Here is an 18332-nt window from a genome sequence, read left to right as displayed (position 1 = left end):
AGTGCATGAATGCAACACCTGCTCCAAGATCGGCCTGTGTGCACCACCAGGTCTCATTCCTGTTTCTGCCCTGTGCGATTCAAGGAGGCAGTAGCGGAAAGGGTAATAATTTGGTCAAGAGTGGGGTTGGGCAAGGAAATATCAGCAAAGTTCGCTCTCCTCAGAGTTATTCACTTTCTTGCAGGGAAGTCCATGTGTCTAACAGTCAGTACAGGAACTACCTACTGAAGAGCTGTGTAGATAAAGAGCTGTGTCCGTGAACAGAGAAGACAAGCAGCCAACAACCAAATCTCAAACTATATGAATAAAAGCAAAATACTGCAGATGCTGGCGATCTGAAATAAAAACAGAAAGTGCTGGGAAAACTCAGCATCTGTGGAGAGAGAAGTGTTTTGAGTCCAGTATGTGTGTGAGTGTGTGTGTGTGAGAGAATGTGTGTGAGTGTGATTGAAAGAGAGAGTGTGTGTGTGTGTGAAAGTGAGTGCGTGTGAGAAAGAGAGAGTGTGTGTGTGTGTGTGTGTGTATGAGAGAGAATGAAAGAGAGAGTGTGTGTGTGTGTGAAAGTGAGTGCGTGTGAGAAAGAGAGTGTGTGTGTGTGTGTGTGAGAGAGTGTGTGTGTGTGTGTGTGTGAGAGAGAGAATGTGTGTGAGTGTGATTGAAAGGGAGTGTGTGTGTGTGTGTGTGACAGAATGTGTGTGTGATTGAGAGAGAGTGTGAGTGTGTGTGTGTGATTGAGAGTGCGTGTGTATGTGTGTGTGTGATTGAGAGTGTGTGTGTGTGTGATTGAGAGAGAGTGTGAGTGTGTGTGTGTGATTGAGAGAGAGTGAGTGTGTGTGTGTGACTGAGAGGGTGTGTGTGTGTGTGATTGAGAGTGTGTGTGTGTGTGTGATTGAGAGAGAGTGTGAGTGTGTGTGTGTGATTGAGAGAGAGTGAGTGTGTGTCTGTGATTGAGAGACAGTGTGAGCATGTGTGTGTGTGATTGAGAGAGAGTGTGTGTGATTGAGAGAGAGTGTGAGTGTGTGTGTGTGATTGAGAGAGAGAGAGTGAGTGTGTGTGTGTGACTGAGAGTGTGAGCGTGTGTGTGTGTGATTGAGAGTGTGTGTGTGTGTGTGTGTGATTGAGAGAGTGTGAGTGTGTGTGTGTGATTGAGAGAGTGAGTTTGTGTCTGTGATTGAGAGACAGTGTGAGCATGTGTGTGTGTGACTGAGAGAGAGTGTGTGTGTGATTCAGAGAGAGTGTGTGTGATTGAGAGTGCGTGTGTGTGATTGACAGAGAATGTGTGTGTGTGTGTGTGTGTGATTGAGAGTGTGAGTGTGTGTGTGTGAGAGAGAGAATGTGTGTGAGTGTGTGTGCGTGTGAGAGAATGTGTGTGTGTGTGACTGAGAGAGAGTGTGAGTGCGTGTGTGTGTGTATGCATGTGTGAGAGAGAATGTGTGTGAGGGTGTGTGTATGTGTGAGAATGTGTGCGTGTGACTGAGAGAGAGTGTGAGCGCACGTGTGTGAGAGAGATAATGTGTGTGAGTGTGTGTGTGTGAGAGAGAATGTGTGTGTGTGACTGAGAGAGTGTGAGCGCGTGTGTGTGTGAGAGAATGGGTGTGAGTGTGTGTGTGTGAGAGAGAATGTGTGTGTGACTGAGAGAGAGTGTGAGTGCGTGTGTGTGTGTGTGTATGTGTGTGTGAGAGAGAATGTGTGTGTGTGTGACTGAGAGAGGGTGTGAGTGCGTGTGTGTGTGTGAGAGAGAGAATGTGTGTGTGTGACTGTTAGAGAGTGTGAGTGCGCGTGTGTGTGTGAGAGAGAGAATGTGTGAGTGTGTGTGTGAGAGAGAATGTGTGTGTGTGACTGAGAGAGTGTGAGCGCGTGTGTGTGTGAGTGTGTGTGTGTGAGAGAGAATGTGTGTGTGACTGAGAGAGAGTGTGAGTGCGCACGTGCGTGTGAGAGAGAGAATGTGTGTGAGTGTGTGTGTGAGAGAGAGAATGTGTGTGAGTGTGTGTGTGAGAATGTGTGTGTGTGACTGAGAGAGTGTGAGCGCGCACGTGTGTGTGAGAGAGAGAATGTGTGTGAGTGTGTGTTAGAGAGAATGTGTGTGAGTGTGTGTTAGAGAGAATGTGTGTGAGTATGTGTGTGTGAGAGAATGTGTGTGTGTGTGTGTGAGAGAGAATGTGTGTGTGTGTGTGTGAGAATGTGTGTGTGACTGAGAGAGTGTGAGCGCGCACGTGTGTGTGGGAGAGAGAATGTGTGTGAGTGTGTGTGTGTGAGAGAGAGAATGTGTGTGTGTGACTGAGAGAGTGTGAGCGCGCGTGTGTGTGTGAGAGAGAGAATGTGTGTGAGTGTGTGTGTGTGAGAGAGAGAATGTGTGTGTGTGACTGAGAGAGAGTGTGAGCGCGCGTGTGTGTGTGTCACATTAAAGGTAATTGCAGAAAATAAAAGCTCATACGAACTTATGTACATACAAATTAGGAGCAGGAATAGGCTCTGCTATAACCTCTTTAATAACAGCTTCTAACATTTTCCCTATGACGGATGTTAAACTAACTGACTTATAGTTTCCTGCTTTCTGTTTGTCTCTCTTTTAGAAAAAAGGAGTTATATTTACTATTTTCCAATCTAATGGAACCTTCCCTGAACCTAGGGAATTTTGGAAAATTAAAACCAGTGCATCAACTATCTCACTAGCCACTTCTATTAAGACCTTAGGATGAAGTCCACCTGGACCCGGGGATTTGTCAGCCCGCAGCCCCAACAATTTACTCAGTACCACTTCCCTGGTGATTGTAATTTTCCTGAGTTCCTCCCTTCCTTCCATTTCCTGATTTACAGCTATTTCTGGGATGTTACTTGTATCCTCTATAGTAAATAACAATGCAAAATACCTGTTTAATTCATCCACCATCTTCCTACTTTCCATTATCAATTCCCCAGACACATTCTCTATAGGACCAACGCTCACTTTGTTAACTCTTTACTTATTGAAATATCTATAGGAACTCTTACTATTCGTCTTTTCATTTACTAACTAGCTTTCTCTCATACCCTAATTTTTCCCTCCTTACTAATCTTTTTGTCATTCTTTGCTGTTCTTTATATTCTTTCCAAACTTCTGATCTGCCACCTGTCTTTATGTAATTATACGCTTTTTATTTAAGGTTGATACTGTCTTTAACTTTTTTAGTTAACCACAGATGGTGGGCCCTTCCCTTGGAATGTTTCTTTCTCATTGGATTGTACCTATTCTGTGTTTTCTGAAATATCCCTTTAAATATCTGCCACTGAACCTCTATTGAATTATCCCTTAACCTCATTTGCCAGTTCACTTTAGCTAGCTCTGCTTTCATGCCCTCATAATTGCCTTATTTAAGTTTAAAATACTTGTCTTTGAAAAACTCTTCTCTCCCTCAAAATGATTGTAAAATTCGGTCATATTATGATCGCTGCTACCTAGGGGTGTCTTCACTATGAGGTTATCAATTAATCCTATCTCACTGCTCAATAGCAGGTCAAGTACAGCCTGCTGTCTGATTGGCTCCAGAACACGTTGTTCAAAGAAACTATCGTGAAAACATTCTATGAACTCCTCACCTACGCTCCCTTTGCCTATCCGATTTTTCCAGTCTCTATGTAGATTAAAATCCCCCATGATTAGCACCAAACTTTTTCTGACAAGCTCCCATTATCTCTTCTTTTATACTCTGTCCTACTGTGTAGTTACAATTAGGGGGCCTGTACACCACTCCCACAAGTGACTTCTTGCCTTTATCATTCCTCATCTCAACCCAAATCACTTCTACATCCTGGTTTCCTGAACTTAGGTCATCCCTCTCTAATGTGCTAATACCATCATTAATTAACAGAGCCACCCCTCCACCTTTTCCTAACTTCCTGTCCTTCCTAAATGTCACATACCCTTCAATATTCAGGTCCCAATCTATGTCATCCTGCAATCATTTCTCTGTAATGTCTATCAGATTGTACTTATTTATTTCAATTTGCACTATCAGTTCATCTGTTTTGTCTCAAATGCTACGTGCATTTAGATACAGAGCCTTTAGTTCTGTCCTTTTATTATTTTTGTAATGCCTGGCATTATCTGCTGATTTATTCTTAAATTTGTATTCTCTGTCCCTTCCTGTCATGTTCTATCATTTCCCATATTAGTACCTTTCTCTCTTGACTTATCCCTACTCTTTGATTTACCACATCTTCCCAAATTTGATCCCTTGACCCCACTATTCAGTTTAAAATCCTCCCCACTTCCCCAGTTATGCAGCTCACTAGAACATCAGTCCCAGCACCGTTCAGATGTCGACCGTCCCACGATACAGCCCCCACTTTCCCCAGTACTGGCACCAGTGCCCCACAAACCAGAACCCACATCTCCCACACCAGTCTTTGAGCCACGCATTCATTTCTATAATCTTATTTGCCAATTTGCATGTGGCTCAGGTAACAATTCAAAACTTATTACCTTTGAGGTTCTTAATTTGGTGCCTAGCTCCTCATACTGACTATGCAGAGGTTCCTTCCTCATCCTGCCTATGTCATTGGTACCTACATGGACCACAACCACTGGATCCTCCCCTTCCCACTGCAAGTTCCTCTCCAGCTCTGAGTCCCGAACCCTGGCACTGGGCAGGCAACACAGCCGTCTGGACTCTTACTCTTTGCTGCAGAAAACAGTGTCAATCCCCCTCACTATACTGTCCCCTACTACCACTACATTCCCTTTTGTTTCCCCCACTTGAATGGCTGCCTGTACCACAGTGCCATGGTCAGTTAGCTCATCCACCCTGCAGCCCCCAATCTCATCCAAACAAGCTGAGAGAACCTCAAACCTATTGGACAATTGAACAGGCCCACACGCCTGCCCTCCTGCCCTCTGGGTCCCCATACCTGTCTCACTTACAGTTACATCCTCCTGTCCCTGACCACTGACCAAATCAGAAGACGCTATCCTAAGTGGTATAACTGCCTCCTGGTATAAAGCATCCAGGTAACTTTCCCCCTCCCTGATGTGTCGCAGTGTCTGCAGATCAGCCTCCAGCTCAATGACTCTGAGCCAAAGTTCCTCGAAGCTGAGAGGTGATCTGGTGAGTGTGGACTGGTTACAGCTATAGAAGGAAAAACTGTGTCAAATCAGTGGGAGGCATTCCAGGGTGAGATTCTACGGGTACAGTGTAGACATGTCCCCACAAAGGAAAAGGGTGGTACTGCCAAATCTAAAGATCCCTGGTTAACCAGAAGCATACAGGCCAAGATAAAGCAGAAAAAAAAAAGCTTATGACAGTCACAAAAGACTTAATACTGTAGAAGGCCTAGAGGAGCATAGAAAGTACAGGGGTGAAGTAAAAATGGAAATTAGGAAAGCAAAGCGAGAATACGAAAAAATATTGGCAGGTAAAATCAAAGAAAATCATCAGATGTTTTACCGGTACATTAAGAGCAAGACAACAACTAAGGAAAAGGTAGGGCCTATCAGAAATGTACATGTCAACTTGTGCGTTGATGCAGAAGATGTGGGCAGGGTTCTCATTGAGTACTTTGTCTTCACTAAGGAGAGGGATGATGCAGAGGAAGAGTGTGAAATATTAGGTACAATAAGCATAGTGAGAGAGGAAGTACAGGAGGGACTGGCATCCTTGAAGGTGGATAAATAACCAGGGCCAGATGGATTGTATCCCAGGCTGTTGAAGGAAGCCAGGGAAGAAATAACGGATGATCTGAGGATAATTTTCCAATCCTCACTAGATATAGGCGACGTCCCAGAGGATTAGGGGTCTGCGAATGTTGTATTATTATTTAAAAAGGATGCCGGGGATAGGCCAGAAAATTATAGGTCGGTAGTCTGATTCAGTGGTGGGTAAATAATTGGAAACAATTCTGAAACTCAGGTTAAACTGTTACTTAAAGGCACTGATTGATCAGGGATAGTCAGCATGGTTTTGTTAGGGAAAGATCGTGCCTTACTAACTTAATGGAATTTTTTGAGGAAGTAACAAGGAGGATTGATGAGGGTAGTGCAGTGGATGTTGTCTACATGGATTTTAGTAAGGCATTTGACAAGGTCCCACATGGCAGACTGGTCAGGAATGTGAGATCTCATGGGATAAATAGCAAGGTGGCGAGTTGGATTCAAAATTGGCTCAGTGACAGGAAACAAAGGCTAATGGTCAATGGATAATTTTGCAAATGGAAAACAGTTTCCAGTGGTATTCTACAGGGCTCAATGTTGGAACCCTTGCTGTTTGTTGTACATATTAATGATTTAGACTTAAATGTGGGAGGCATGATTGGGAAATTTGCACATGACACAAAAATTGGCTTTGTAGTTGATAGTGAAGAGGATAGCAGTCAACAACGCCAGAATGATATCAATGGTTTGGTTGAGTGGGCAGAAAAGTGGCAAATGGAATTCAATCCGGAAAAGTGTGAGGTAATGCATTTGGGGAGGGCAAACAAAGCTAGGGAATACTCAATAAATGGGAGGATATTGAGAGGGGCTGAGGAAGTGAGAGACCTTGGAGTCCGTGTTCACAGATCACTGAAGGTGGCAGGACAGATGGATAAGGTGGTAAAGCATATGGAATGCTTTCCTTTATTGGATGAGGTATTGAATACAAAAGCAGGGATGTAATGATGGCACTGTATAAAACACTGGTTAGGCCACAGCTGGAGTTTTGTCTACAGTTCTGGTCACCACATTACAGGAAGGACATGATTGCTTTAGAGACAGCACAGAGGAGATTTACAAGAATGTTGCCAGGGCTTGAAAATTACAGCTATGAGGAGAGATTAGAGAACAGAGGAGGCCAAGGGGTGACCTGATTGAGGTGTACAAATTTATGAGGTGTCTAGATAGGGTAGACAGGAAAGACTTGCCCCCCTAGCTGAGGGGTCAGTTACCAGGGGGCATAGATTTAAGGTGATAGGTAAAAGGATTAGAGGGGACAGGAAGGATTGGAAGTAAAACTTTTTCACCCAGAGGGTAGTGGGTGTCTAGAATTCACTGCTTAAATTGGTGACTGAGGCTGAAACGCTCAACTCATGTAAAAGGTACCTGGATTTGCACCAGAAGTTCTGTAACCTGCAGGGCTACAGATCGGGTGCTGGAAGGTGGGGTTAAAATGAGCGGCTGGTTTCCTTTTTTTCTCATTTGGCCAGTACAGACACGATGGGCTGAATGGCTTCTTTCTGCACCATAACTGTTCTATGGTTCTACAAACACTTAATACAGACGTGTTTTCCCTGGATCACAATGTTATCCAGGAGCTGCCACAAGCTGCAGTCTTGACACATCACTTGTCCTGCCATCCTTAATGTGTTTTAAATAATTACTTCATTATATTAATCACTTATTTATGTTGCTTTCTTATATATTTTATTAACTTTACCACCAATTTGTGTACTATTTTAAACCTTCGGGATAGAATAGAACTTACCCACTTAGCAGATACTCAGCAAACAGCTAGCTCCTTTCCCTGTAGTAGAGCAAGAACCAATTTCTATGTGAGAAGGATAGAAAAAGGAAACAAATACCTCCTTACCCCCCCTCCACCCCCCAAACCAAACTCCAAGTCTTTATTCAGTGAGCTCAGCTGCTCTCTATGTACGCATGGTGTAGGGGGTAACATATTAGCATGGATAGAAGATTGGCTGGCTGGCAGAAAACACAGTGTATACATAAATGGGTCTTTTTCTGATTGGCAGGATGTGACGAGTGGAGTCCCACAGGGGTCTGTACTGGGGCCTCAACTCTTTACAATTTATGTCAATGAGGAGGAGAGCAATGGCATGGTAGCTAAATGTGCAGATGACACAAAGATAGGTAGGAAAGTATGTTGTGAAGAGGATATGAGGAGGTTGCAGACAGATATAGATAGGTTGAGTGAGTGACCAAAAATCTGGCAGATGGAGTATAATGCGGGGAAATGGTAAAGTTGTTCACTTTGGCAGGAAGAGTAAAAAAGCAGAATATTACTTAAACAGAGAACGACACAGAATTCCGAGGTGCAGAGGGATCTAGATGTTCTAGTGCATGAGTCACAAAAAGTTAGTATGCGGGTACAGCAAGTAATTAAGAAGGCTAATGGAATGCTATCCTTTATTACGAGAGGAATTGAACATAAAAGTAAGGATGTTATGCTTCAGTTATACAGGGCATTGGTGAGACCACATCTCGAATACTGTGTGCAGATTTGGTTTCCCTATTTAAGGAAGGATGTAAATGTATTGGAGGTGGTTCAGAGGAGGTTTACTAGATTGATACCTGGAATGAGCGGGTTGTCTCAAGAGGAAAGGTTGGACAGACTGGGCTTGTTTCCACTGGAGTTTAGAAGAGTGAGGGGTGATTTGATTGAAGGATTCAAGATTCTGAATGGCCTTGACAAGGTGGACATGGAAAGGATGTTTCCTCTTGTGGGTGAGTCCAGAACGAGGGGGCACTGTTTTAAAATTAGGGGTCGCCCTTTTAGGACAGAGATGAGGAGAATTTTTTTCTCTCAGAGGGTTGTGTGACTTTGGGATTCTCTGCCTCAGAAGACAGTGGAGACGGGGTCATTAAATATTTTTAAGGCAGAAGTAGATAGCTTCCCTTGCCTAACAAGAATCAAAGGTTACCGGGGGTAGATGGGAATGTGGAATTCCAAAACACAAACAGATCAGCCATGATCTTATTGAATGATGGAGCAGGCTCAAGGGGCTGAATGGCCTACTCCTGCTCCTATTTCATATGTTCTTACCTGCTGTGTGTGTGAGTGAGATTCAGTCCCCTGTGTGTTTTTGTGCTGCATGATCCCCTGATTTACTGACAGATCTAAATTGACAAACTCTGACACGAAATTGACAAGCCACTGGAGATTCTTTTCCTTTTTTCTTTCATGGGATGAGGGCGTCGTTGGCAAGGCCAGTATTTGTTGCCCATCCCTAATTGTCCATGAACTGAGTGGCTTGCTAGACCATTTCAGAGGGCAGTTAAGAGTCAAACACATTGCTGTGGGTCTGGAGTCACATGTAGGCCAGACCAGGTAAGGGTGGTAGATTTCCTTCCCTAAAGGGCATTAGTGAACCAGATGGGTTTATACAACAATCAATCATAGTTTCATGGTCACCATTACTGAGACTAGCTCTCAGTTCCAAATTTATTAATTGAATTTAAATTCCACCAGCTGCCGTGGTGGGATTTGAACCAGCGTCCCCATACCATTAGCCTGGGGCTCTGGGTTACTAGCCCAGTGACTTTTTGCAGAACTGTAAGAGGTGGGCTGTACCTGTTCAAGTATCACAATGAACCTTGAGGCTGGAGGCAGTTCGTACTGAATAACAGCGTAGATAGGATAGAATCCCAGAACACAGACTTGGCACAACACAATCAGCAGCCCAAGGGTCAGAGTGTAGAGGCGAGGGTATCTGACTTGGTGATAGTTGCTTCCCCACAGGTTCAGTGCTTTATAAGGGATTATAAGAGTGTACAGGAAAAGGCAACACCAGATAACCAACACCGTGGGAAACCTTCCAAAGGCAAAAACCAGCAGGTCAAACTCAAGGATCAGCCTGAAAGGGGAAAGGAAAAGAGTTAGGCTTCAATATCCAAACTGCATAGTTCAACAGAACAACAGACAGTATTGTCAGACAGCCAGAGAAAGAGACAACCATATAGTCCAGAGGGAAGACGGCACTGAAATCAAGGGCAATGAATACCCAACACATTGGCAGAATGTGCTTACAAAATTGGGTATCTGTTATTCTAACTATAAACCGTGCCCCCCACCCCCCCTCCACAACCCCTCAATCAGATTCCAGTCAGTAATTCACTCCAGGGTATCTGTTATTCTATCGAAAACTACCCCGAACCCCTCGATTAGATTCCAGTCTGTAACTCACTCCCGGGTATCTGTTATTCTATATATGAACCACCCCGAACCCCTCGATTAGATTACAATCTGTAACTCACTCCCGGGTATCTATTATTCTATATATAAACCACCCCGAACCCCTCGATTAGATTCCAGTCTGTAACTCACTCCCGGGTATCTGTTATTCTATATATAAACCACCCCAACCCCTCGATTAGATTCCAGTCTGTAACTCACTCCCGGGTATCTATTATTCTATATATAAACCACCCCAACCCCTCGATTAGATTCCAGTCTGTAACTCACTCCCAGGTATCTGTTTTTCTATATATAAACCACCCCAAACCCCTCGATTAGATTCCAGTCTGTAACTCACTCCCGGGTATCTATTATTCTATATATAAACCACCCCGAACCCCTTGATCAGATTCCAGTCTGTAACTCACTCCCGGGTATCTGTTATTCTTTATATAAACCCCACAAACCCCTCGATTAGATTCCAGTCTGTAACTCACTCCCGGGTATCTATTATTCTATATATAAACCACCCCGAACCCCTCGATTAGATTCCAGTCTGTGACTCACTCCCGGGTATCTATTATTCTATATATAAACCACCCCGAACCCCTCGATTAGATTCCAGTCTGTAACTCACTCCCGGGTGTCTGTTATTCTATATATAAACCACCCCGAACCCCTCGATTAGATTCCAGTCTGTAACTCACTCTCAGGTATCTATTATTCTATATATAAACCCCCTGTACCCCTCGATTAGATTCCAGTCTGTAACTCACTCCCGGGTATCTGTTATTCTATATATAAACCACCCCGAACCCCTCGATTAGATTCCAGTCTGTAACTCACTCCCGGGTATCTGTTATTCTTTAGATAATTCAGCCCAAACCCCTCGATTAGATTCCAGTCTGTAACTCACTCCCAGGTATCTGTTATTCTATATATAAACCACCCCAAACCCCTCGATTAGATTCCAGTCTGTAACTCACTCCCGGGTATCTGTTATTCTATATATAAACCACCCCGAAACCCTCGATTAGATTACAGTCTGTAACTCACTCCTGGGTATCTGTTATTCTACATATAAACTAGCCAAAACTCCTCGATTAGATTCCAGTCTATAACTCACTCCCGGGTATCTGTTATTCTATATATAAACTCCCCGAACCCCTCGATTAGATTCCAGTCTATAACTCACTCCCGGGTATCTGTTATTCTTTAGATAATTCAGCCCAAACCCCTCGATTAGATTCCAGTCTGTAACTCACTCCCGGGTATCTGTTATTCTATATATAAACCATCCCGAACCCCTCGATTAGATTCCAGTCTGTAACTCACTCCCGGGTATCTGTTATTCTATATATAAACCCCCTCGAACCCCTCGATTAGATTCCAGTCTGTAACTCACTCCCAGGTATCTATTATTCTATATATAAACCCCCCGAACCCCTCGATTAGATTCCAGTCTGTAACTCACTCCCGGGTATTTGTTATTCTATACATAAACCATCCCGAACCCCTCGATTAGATTCCAGTCTATAACTCACTCCCGGGTATCTGTTATTCTTTAGATAATTCAGCCCAAACCCCTCGATTAGATTCCAGTCTGTAACTCACTCCCAGGTATCTGTTATTCTATATATAAACCACGCCGAACCCCTCGATTAGATTCCAGTTTGTAACTCACTCCCAGGTATCTGTTATTCTATATATAAACCACCCCGAACCCCTCGATTAGATTCCAGTCTGTAACTCACTCCCGGGTATCTGTTATTCTATATATAAACCACCCCGAACCCCTCGATTAGATTCCAGTCTGTAACTCACTCCCGGGTATCTGTTATTCTATATATAAACCACGCCGAACCCCTCGATTAGATTCCAGTCTGTAACTCACTCCCGGGTTTCTGTTATTCTATATATAAACCATCCCGAACCCCTCGATTAGATTCCAGTCTGTAACTCACTCCCGGGTATCTGTTATTCTATATATAAACCCCCTCGAACCCCTCGATTAGATTCCAGTCTGTAACTCACTCCCAGGTATCTATTATTCTATATATAAACCCCCCGAACCCCTTGATTAGATTCCAGTCTGTAACTCACTCCCGGGTATTTGTTATTCTATATATAAACCACCCCGAACCCCTTGATCAGATTCCAGTCTGTAACTCACTCCCGGGTATCTGTTATTCTTTATATAAACCCCACAAACCCCTCGATTAGATTCCAGTCTGTAACTCACTCCCGGGTATCTATTATTCTATATATAAACCACCCCGAACCCCTCGATTAGATTCCAGTCTGTGACTCACTCCCGGGTATCTATTATTCTATATATAAACCACCCCGAACCCCTCGATTAGATTCCAGTCTGTAACTCACTCCCGGGTGTCTGTTATTCTATATATAAACCACCCCGAACCCCTCGATTAGATTCCAGTCTGTAACTCACTCTCAGGTATCTATTATTCTATATATAAACCCCCTGTACCCCTCGATTAGATTCCAGTCTGTAACTCACTCCCGGGTATCTGTTATTCTATATATAAACCACCCCGAACCCCTCGATTAGATTCCAGTCTGTAACTCACTCCCGGGTATCTGTTATTCTTTAGATAATTCAGCCCAAACCCCTCGATTAGATTCCAGTCTGTAACTCACTCCCAGGTATCTGTTATTCTATATATAAACCACCCCAAACCCCTCGATTAGATTCCAGTCTGTAACTCACTCCCGGGTATCTGTTATTCTATATATAAACCACCCCGAAACCCTCGATTAGATTACAGTCTGTAACTCACTCCTGGGTATCTGTTATTCTACATATAAACTAGCCAAAACTCCTCGATTAGATTCCAGTCTATAACTCACTCCCGGGTATCTGTTATTCTATATATAAACTCCCCGAACCCCTCGATTAGATTCCAGTCTATAACTCACTCCCGGGTATCTGTTATTCTTTAGATAATTCAGCCCAAACCCCTCGATTAGATTCCAGTCTGTAACTCACTCCCGGGTATCTGTTATTCTATATATAAACCATCCCGAACCCCTCGATTAGATTCCAGTCTGTAACTCACTCCCGGGTATCTGTTATTCTATATATAAACCCCCTCGAACCCCTCGATTAGATTCCAGTCTGTAACTCACTCCCAGGTATCTATTATTCTATATATAAACCCCCCGAACCCCTCGATTAGATTCCAGTCTGTAACTCACTCCCGGGTATTTGTTATTCTATACATAAACCATCCCGAACCCCTCGATTAGATTCCAGTCTATAACTCACTCCCGGGTATCTGTTATTCTTTAGATAATTCAGCCCAAACCCCTCGATTAGATTCCAGTCTGTAACTCACTCCCAGGTATCTGTTATTCTATATATAAACCACCCCGAACCCCTCGATTAGATTCCAGTTTGTAACTCACTCCCAGGTATCTGTTATTCTATATATAAACCACCCCGAACCCCTCGATTAGATTCCAGTCTGTAACTCACTCCCGGGTATCTGTTATTCTATATATAAACCACCCCGAACCCCTCGATTAGATTCCAGTCTGTAACTCACTCCCGGGTATCTGTTATTCTATATATAAACCACGCCGAACCCCTCGATTAGATTCCAGTCTGTAACTCACTCCCGGGTTTCTGTTATTCTATATATAAACCATCCCGAACCCCTCGATTAGATTCCAGTCTGTAACTCACTCCCGGGTATCTGTTATTCTATATATAAACCCCCTCGAACCCCTCGATTAGATTCCAGTCTGTAACTCACTCCCAGGTATCTATTATTCTATATATAAACCCCCCGAACCCCTTGATTAGATTCCAGTCTGTAACTCACTCCCGGGTATTTGTTATTCTATATATAAACCATCCCGAACTCCTCGATTAGATTCCAGTCTATAACTCACTCCCGGGTATCTGTTATTCTTTAGATAATTCAGCCCAACCCCTCGATTAGATTCCAGTCTGTAACTCACTCCCAGGTATCTGTTATTCTATATATAAACCACCCCGAACCCCTCGATTTTATTCCAGTCTGTAACTCACTCCCGGGTATCTGTTATTCTTTAGATAATTCAGCGCAAAACCCTCCATAAATTGGTATGTTTTGTCACCCAATTGTGAGCACATTCTTAGAAATCTTTTGCCTGACAGATGCTCAGCACTAAAACGGGCTGGAGAACACATACTTGCAACATTTTAATGGTTTGTACTGGGCAGAGCTCTACCCGCTTACCAGCCGAGGAAGCTTGGGGTCAGAGTTCGCAGGCAGCTCCTCAGATCCGAAGCAGTGAGGCACTCTGCTGAGGGAACTCAATGCTTACAGCGGACTCCCTGTTGCTAGGTTCAAGACCCATCTGATGCTGTTTGTTACCATGTCTACGTGCTCACAAATGAAACCATAGAATTGTGCTGCCCTTTCAGGCCTGTGATGGTATCCGACCCCCCCTCCTCCACCCAATCGCAATGTAAAGCCCAGGAATAGGGCAGAATTCAGCCCAGGTCAGATCAGGTGATTCTGTCTGCGCTCAGTGTTCTTACCTGCCCTCATCAATGAATTCAACCGCCATTGTACTGACAACGAAGACAATCAGGAGGGCGATAAACATGTGATATATTGTCCGAATGTGAGGACTCTCAAACAGCTCACTGGAAAAGAACAGACACAATAAGTGGATTTAACAGGAGGTGCAGATAGAGAAGGGGTTTACCCTCAAACTCATGTAGTCACCCAGTCTGCTCTTCAAATAGAGATGAGCAGATGGTTCAAATCTGGACTCACCACCAACCCCCACTCCCAACCCCTACCCCCAGCTCCCCGACTCCCCCACCCCCACACGACTCCCCCACCCCCGCCCATGACTGACCCACCATCCCCCTCCACGACTACCCCAAGCCCCCACACACACAAGTGGACAATTTCTGGAGGTGGCTGTGCCTCGCTGGTAACACTCTCACCTCTGATCGCTTCCGAGGTTTGTGGTTTCAAGTCCCCCTTCAGACCGGCAGTGGGTAGGGGGGGAGCTTAATTTGGCGTCAGGCCAACAATCAGTTTCCCGACGTCGGGATGAACATTCTGTTCTCAGGACTGTCACGGTGGGTTAAAGGCGGATCGAGCTTCCCGGTGAACAATGTCGGGAAGCTCTTTTACATTCATTAGCATGTCACACATACTCATTTAAAGGCCATCTCGCCCGAATTAAGCCCCCCCTTCAAATGAAGCTCTCCAGCAGTGAGAAATTAGAACGACTGTATATAAGTGGCGTGCACCTGGTGAGGTAGACTTCTTCCACCATTAACAGTGAGTTGTCACTGCACTGTCCTTTTTGGGGAGCGTCTGTAAGTGCCATCCTATGCTTGAGACCAGCTGGTGACAGTGCAAGTTACATGGAGGATGACCAAGGAAAGGGGGAAGGGTGGAGGGGTGGCCGGGGGCAAAGGTGGAAGGAACAGTGCAGGCTGTCCAGGTGCCCTTTAAATATGGCACTTGGACCTTCGACCCCATGAGGTAACGGCGGGGATGTTAACTTCCTGCCTGTCCCCACCATGAGAATCGGCGGGTTCCGCACGGATGTATAATTAATAAGCTGAACAGCGCAGATCACCCCCATGGGAAATTACTCTCAGTTCCGTGACCCCCATCGAGCTAAGACTCCAGTATGAAAGACTCCGCCCTGGAGCTCATAATCAAAGCTAACATTCCAGAACAGTACTGAGGGAGTGCTGCACTGTCAGAGGGTTAGTACTGAGGGAGTGCTGCACTGTCAGAGGGTCAGTACTGAGGGAGTGCTGCACTGTCAGAGGGTCAGTACTGAGGGAGTGCTGCACTGTCAGAGGGTCAGTACTGAGGGAGTGCTGCACTGTCAGAGGGTCAGTACTGAGCGAGTGCTACACTGTCAGAGGGTCAGTACTGAGGGAGTGCTGCACTGTCAGAATGTCAGTACTGAGGGAGTGTTGCAGTGTCAGAGGGTCAGTACTGAGGGAGTGCTGCACTCCAGGAGAGTCAGTACTGAGGGAGTGCTGCACTGTTAGAATGTCAGTACTGAGGGAGTGCTGCATTGTCAGAAGGTCAGTACTGAGGGATTGCTGCACTGTCAGAGCGTCAGTCGTGAGGGAGTGCTGCACTGTCAGAGGGTCAGTACTGAGGGAGTGCTGCACTGTCAGAGGGTCAGTACTGAGGGAGTGCTGCACTGTCAGAATGTCAGTACTGAGGGAGTGCTGCACTGTCAGAGGGTCAGTACTGAGGGAGTGCTGCACTGTCGGAGGGTCAGTACTGAGGGAGTGCTGCACTGTCGGAGGGTCAGTGCTGAGGGAGTGCTGCACTGTCAGAGGGTCAGTACTGAGTAAGTGCTGCACTGTCAGTCAGTACTGAGGGAGTGCTGCACTGTCAGAGGGTCAGTACTGAGGGAGTGCTGCACTGTCGGAGGGTCAGTGCTGAGGGACTGCTGCACTGTCGGATGGTCAGTACTGAGGGAGTGCTGCACTGTCAGAGGGTCAGTACTGAGGGAGTGCTGCACTGTCAGAGGGTCAGTACTGAGCGAGTGCTGCACTGTCGGAGGGTCAGTCCTGAGGGAGTGCTGCACTGTCAGAGGGTCAGTACTGAGGGAGTGCTGCACTGTCAGAGGGTCAGTACTGAGCGAGTGCTGCACTGTCAGAGGGTCAGTGCTGAGGGAGTGCTGCACTGTCAGAGGGTCAGTACTGAGGGAGTGCTGCACTGTCAGAGGGTCAGTACTGAGGGAGTGCTGCACTGTCAGAGGGTCAGTACTGAGGGAGTGCTGCAGTGTCAGAGGGTCAGTACTGAGGGAGTGCTGCACTGTCAGAATGTCAGTACTGAGGGAGTGCTGCACTGTCAGAATGTCAGTACTGAGGGAGTGTTGCAGTGTCAGAGGGTCAGTACTGAGGGAGTGCTGCACTCCAGGAGAGTCAGTACTGAGGGAGTGCTGCACTGTTAGAATGTCAGTACTGAGGGAGTGCTGCACAGTCAGAGGGTCAGTACTGAGGGAGTGCTGCACTGTCAGAGGGTCAGTACTGAGGGAGTGCTGCACTGTCAGAGGGTCAGTACTGAGGGAGTGCTGCACTGTCAGAGGGTCAGCGCTGAGGAAGCGCCACTCGAAAAGTACCACAATGGCCTGTAAAACGCTTTGCGGTGTCCCACGGTTGCGAAAGCTGCTAGAGAAATGCCTGTTTTTTTTTCCTTTGTCGAACGGCCCTCCAGCTCGGAGTACCGGAGCCAAGCTGCAGCTCTGAATCGCTACGATGCTGGCTCACAACGATCGCACTTCCTTTGCTCAGCTTTTCTGCTGCTTGCGTTCGGGGTGATTTCCAATTGTGCTCGGGTCGGGCAGCCAAGGGCAAGAAGTGAGGTTGCTCTGGAGATCCTGTCACGGGGAGGTGGAGCTGGAGAGGGACGCCTGACTCTCTGAGAGTGGCCGCCAGAGTTAAACCAGTGGGAGCCCAGAGCAGGTGGTGACAATTTATACACTGCAACGCCGAAAAATCTTACAAAGTCTTTCACAAGAGAAAACACAACAGCAAGCCGAAGGGGATATAAACTGGACGACTATAAGCTTGAAGAGGTTCATTTTAAGGAGTCTTTAAGAGGAAGGGGGTGGAGAGGTGTAGGGAGGGAAATCCAGAGCTTGGGGCCTTGAGGGGAGCAGCCAGCAATGATGCAGGGAATAAAATCAGGCCTGCTAGAGGGACCAAGGTTCCAGTGCAGAGCCAGGGAGCAGGTGGGAGCTTTCAGCTATAGATGCAGGGCTGCTGGGTATCGGTTATAATGAAGTAACTTCCATTTCCATCCTTCGCAACGCTTCTTTGAGCTGTAACTAAAGGCAGCGCAATCAGAGTGCCGGCACCAATCGTTCTCCATCCTTTTCTGCTTGCTTTGGCATCCCAGGAAACGCACCAGGCACCAGGAGAACCAGTTCTGGAATACCGGCCGTCCTAAGCTACGTCGCTGGCACAGCAGGGCCAGGACTGGCTTTGCGTGAGAAAGGTGTGCGTGAACGTTCGTCTGTCTGGACCACCCTGTTGGTGGGCTAGCAGGGGCCTGGAAGTGGGAGAGCCGCTGGCGAGGGGAGCCCAGCAGTTGAAGCCTAGTTACTGAGCGACTCTGGGATTCCGGCCGGCGTAGATTCCCGGCTCCCCGGGTGACTCTGGGATTCCAGCTGCTGAGGAACACTGCTGTTTTGCGCCACCGGTTCATGCTGGACCTGTTAAGCCGCTGCTTTCGGAGAACACCAGCTTTTCCTGGGTAGCCGCTCATTCACGTGATCTTCGGTAATGAGGAGTTACAAAGCCAGTGGGAAAAGGGAGGAAGGGGCTTGGTGGGGGGGGGGATGGTGAGGGGCGAAGGAGAGCACAGCTTTCGAAGCAGCTAAACTGGTTGGAGAAGCTGGGAGTGGGTTGAACTCCCTGACCTCCCCGGGCGGGCAGCTTGCACTGAGAGGTGACAA

General features: G+C 46.1%; 1 protein-coding gene across 1 annotated transcript in view; it reads right to left on the bottom strand.

Moving 5' to 3' along the window:
• Positions 1–18332, bottom strand: part of LOC121273198 (sterol O-acyltransferase 1-like) — an 87464-nt gene that overhangs the window by 37016 nt on the left and 32116 nt on the right. The window contains exons 6-7 of the mRNA XM_041180188.1: positions 14416–14523; positions 9261–9543 (exon numbers count right to left, since the gene is read on the bottom strand). Coding sequence (XP_041036122.1) covers positions 9261–9543; positions 14416–14523 — 391 coding nt within the window. The remainder of the gene's footprint in view (positions 1–9260; positions 9544–14415; positions 14524–18332) is intronic.

This window comes from Carcharodon carcharias, chromosome X, assembly GCF_017639515.1.
Source record: "Carcharodon carcharias isolate sCarCar2 chromosome X, sCarCar2.pri, whole genome shotgun sequence".
NCBI classification, from domain to species: domain Eukaryota; kingdom Metazoa; phylum Chordata; class Chondrichthyes; order Lamniformes; family Lamnidae; genus Carcharodon; species Carcharodon carcharias.
This window is presented reverse-complemented; position numbering and strand designations above follow the sequence as displayed.